Source organism: Lactuca sativa, chromosome 9 (assembly GCF_002870075.4).
Source record: "Lactuca sativa cultivar Salinas chromosome 9, Lsat_Salinas_v11, whole genome shotgun sequence".
NCBI lineage: Eukaryota > Viridiplantae > Streptophyta > Magnoliopsida > Asterales > Asteraceae > Lactuca > Lactuca sativa.
The window spans coordinates 31,198,207-31,202,250 of record NC_056631.2 but is presented as its reverse complement, the minus strand read 5'-3'; the positions used below and the strand labels follow the sequence as shown (position 1 = coordinate 31,202,250).

The 4,044-nt window shown below is 35.7% G+C and overlaps 1 protein-coding gene across 2 annotated transcripts; it reads right to left on the bottom strand.

The window, feature by feature from the left end:
• Nucleotides 1-431: 431 nt before the first annotated feature.
• Nucleotides 432-3,722, bottom strand: LOC111878657 (squamosa promoter-binding-like protein 14). Of its 2 annotated transcripts, none has more exons than XM_042898126.2 (4): nt 3,427-3,722; nt 2,828-3,279; nt 1,502-1,632; nt 432-1,165 (listed from the first exon to the last, which is right to left on the bottom strand). In XM_042898126.2, exons 2-4 carry the CDS (start codon nt 3,190-3,192, stop codon nt 615-617), a joined length of 1,047 nt encoding a protein of 348 aa, XP_042754060.1. In that variant the 5' UTR covers nt 3,193-3,279; nt 3,427-3,722; the 3' UTR covers nt 432-614. The 2 variants fall into 2 exon arrangements, with proteins under 2 accessions (XP_042754060.1, XP_042754059.1); XM_042898125.2 differs by having other exon boundaries at nt 2,828-3,254.
• Nucleotides 3,723-4,044: the final 322 nt, after the last annotated feature.

Genomic DNA, 4,044 nt, shown 5'->3' with positions numbered 1-4,044 from the left:
TTGGCTTGCATGTCAAACATTGATTATGATTAGTTACTTTGTTTTATTTATTTTAGGAAAACCAACTTATTGTAAGATATATTGTATAAATTAAATAAAAAAATATAAAAATTTGCATATTTATTCTATATGTAAAGAAAATGCTAAAAATATTTAATCTGAAAAATAGATAACAAACACTAGCAATGGTTAGTTCCATTTTAAATGAAATAACTTTTTTTTATATCTTTTATAATCCTATATTGAGTTAAATTGAGTTGCTAATAAAAGTGATGCACAAAACTAAGATTTTGAACTAGTCCGTACCTGTTTTTAACCGAGTCAGTCCTTATTCAGTTTTGAGACAAAAATGTTTGAATTGGTACGACCGATCTAATCTGGTCCCCATTTAGCACAAATTTACCAAAAAAAAAAAAAAAAAAAAAACCGAATATCCAAACCCAGGAAACATTTCCTTCTTATTTAGACAAAGCCAAAGGCCCCATTCATCAGTTTCAACTACAATACATCATAAATGCTAGTCATGATCATGTCCCAACACAAACAAAACAAAACAAACAAACAGGTCAGAGTTGAAAAGTTTTACATAACATAGTCTTGATGATACACATCACTCAAAGTGACCAGTCAATGTGGTCAACAGATGAGTCATATCGCCTTCCCCCACCATGTAGACCAAGTCCAACCTCACCAGAGTAGCCACCACCAGACTGTGGGACGTGACCCAAACCCAAATGGGCATCATGGGTCTCGTATACCCAGCCAGTGGCGGTGGTTGAGTAGTGAACCTCAACCATGGTTCCGGAACCAGCTCCGGTTCCGGTTGTTGGTTGATGAAGCTGGTGCACATATGCACCAGCTTCAGGGTTGATATAGTACTCATGGCTCAGGGATTGGTTCCTTGAGCCAGATGAGTGATTTGACAGAAGAGAGAGAGCACAGTTGGAGTCCTCATGGACTCCATTAAAACACCCTCCTGGTGGAACATAAGGAGGTGGATTATCCAGGTTGCTTTGCCATGGAAGCGGTGGGAACTTTTCTCCGGCAATTGGGAGGTCGATGGCGGCTCGAGGCGGTGGTGCCGCCCTTGTTCCTGGCCACTGAATCCTTCCTCTTGAGCATGACGAAAAGTCCATTAGAAAGCCTCCAGAATTCCCATTGTTTTCTGTCATTCCACCTTTAAACCATTGGTAACAACTTATAGAAAAAAAACGTACATAACATGGGACAATATTTTTTTTTTCACAAAACACCATTGTTTTTTTTTTTCAAAAAAAGTACCATTAGAAGGGAAACAAATGGAATTTTAATGTTAATGTTCTTAACTTCTTTTAATGTTACGACATTGAAACAAAACTGAAACTTGGTTATTATTTAATGAAATTGTTTCAATAATTAAACCTACCACATGTCCACAATATGTCAACATAAAAAAGTTGTACAAATTTTCACAACAATGGATTAAAATTGAAAGTTGAAAAGAATTAAAAGAATATCAAACCAAAGATTGAGGAGGAGACAGTTCCATAGCGAGTGGATAGCAGAGATGGCTTTCTTCTACGTTCATTGTGCCCAGCCAATCGTCTCCTGCAGCTTCTTTTTCCCTGGTCAAACTCTGGTAGTTGATGGAACCTGATAATAAATTATTTCAAGCCATTTTTTTTGTTTAGTACTTATAATGTACTATTGTTCATGCATAGAGTACACATGATAATGCAAATGGATGGTGAAGAAAGGAGAATGAAAACTTCTTCATAGCCTCTTCGAGAAGATTGCATACAAGTTTTAGTACTTGAAAAAAGGAACTCCAAAAGATAAGGAAAAGGGCCGAAGTAATAGAAATAGCAACGTACTTTTTCATTTATCCCCACTTAGGTCAATCATTAACTTGTTGACTTCTTTAATTCGTAAGTTTTGCTGACATGTCATCTAGGTGGCATGCATGTGACACATCATCAAAGGGTTAAGGTAATAGCATAGGAACATACCTTTTCATTACTCCCACCGATTATTATTTTTTATTTTTTGTACTTACTAAAGTCAATGTACTTGCAAAATGCATTCTACTCACTTCACTCATTAACTTGTTTGATTGGTAAGTTTTGCTGACATGGCGACTAGGTGGCATGATCATCAAAGGGTTAAGGTCATAGAACAGGAATGTACTTTTTCATTTATCCCACCTTCATGCAACTTTTTTTCTTATGTACTAAATTATTGTACTTGCCTTGTATATCTAGTCTACCATTCACCTATTTTTTTTTTTATTATTATTATTATAAAGATGGATAACCAAAGTTGGTGCCTAAAGATCAAAACAAACATAAATCATACAATATCTTATGGTCATATTGAATAGAACCTTAAAAACCCTAATAATAAACCAAAATCACCAACAAGATAACCTACATATGCTTTTTAAGATCTAGTATCTTATTTCTTGGCATTAGATCCTTCCTAAACAAATATATATCTTTTTTCGACTAATGATCAAATACCTTAAATACCCACCCCCTAATAACACAGGTTTGAGAGACCTAAAGGATCAAAATCATTTATTACCAATAATCAAATAGGTAAATTTGGAAAGGCATATTTCCTATATAAGAATGTTAGCGTTTAGCAACACCCAATCACAAAATGTATATAGTGGACAAAAACATTCTCATTAGCAATCAACATGACAACACATAATGTTTCTTCCTTCCTATTGATGGGTTTCTTATTTTGGGCAGCAACAAATTTACCTTAACTTTCCTGTTATAGAGAAAGCTCTAAAAAGATACAAAAATAATAATAAAAACCGAAGGAGGGTTTGTGAGTTGACCTGCTGCACTGTTGGCAGAATCTCTGTTCAAGGCCATTAACAATGACCTTAGCCGTTTTCGAATGAGCACCACAAACTTTGTGCCTTGAATAGTAACTTTTAGCATCACTCAGATCCAGATTACAACCTTCCACCTGACACCTCGGTGGTTGCTGTTGTCCAAAACCACTCACCACCCCACCAGCAGTTCTCCCTTTCTTCTGCGGCCCTCCAGCAGCATCGCCGCCGCTCGCCGGAGACAACCCATCATCGGATTTAACCTGAGCTCCAACTCCCACATCCTCAAAATAGATTTCTTTCCCGAATTGCAAACCAATTTTGAGCAGTTGCGACTCCGAAGAACCACTCGAACCACCCATCTCCATAGTCTTTGGGTGGTAGGTGATGCTGCCCTCTTTTGCTAGTTGTTGTCGAGCTCAATCATCGTCTTTTTGTGGGTCCAATACACAGTACTTTTAATTAAAAAGTTTCAATATATGATTATATATAACAACAAATAGAGGCAGACACACACACATATACATACATACATACACGAAAATCAAAGAAAAAAAAATCAGATATACAGAGAGAGAGAGAGAGAAAGAAAAGGGAAGTACTGGTATTTTGACAAGACTCTTGGTGTCTCCAGCTGATGATTAGCTTATTGACAAGAACGTTTTGGAGGGATCAAGATTGGATTTTTGTTGCGGTTTAGGGTGAAGCAAGGCTAACAGGTGGTACTCTGTGCTAAATGTTTAGTACCTTCAAACATATGTGAATATTATCGCTCCTTTTCTGGTCACTGTTTTCTGTTCTAAACAAACCATTTTTTTTTCTTCTTGCTCTCTGTTTCCGTTTCCTCTTTGGGAGAATCAACAGAAAAAGTGGGTATCTACTGCCTATTCGATGCTAAAATTACAATTTTAGCCCTTTTGTACTTCCTTCTCAGTTCTGCCATTCACCTTTAAACCAACAACTGGTTGTTGTTGTTGCTCGCCTTGGGTTGGGCCCATTAATTTTAAAACCACATTGATTGTATATATTAATTGTAGAATAAATTTTAAGGATGATATTATTTTTTATGTTTTCATTTTAAAATATAACGTGATTCTGAAAAAAAAACCGTTATATAAAAGCAAAAAAGTAAAACGTGTAACATAAATAAAACTATATTTTTGTTATTAAATAAAAAAACGCAATCAGTCCATATGATCTTTCAAAAGACAACTATTTTA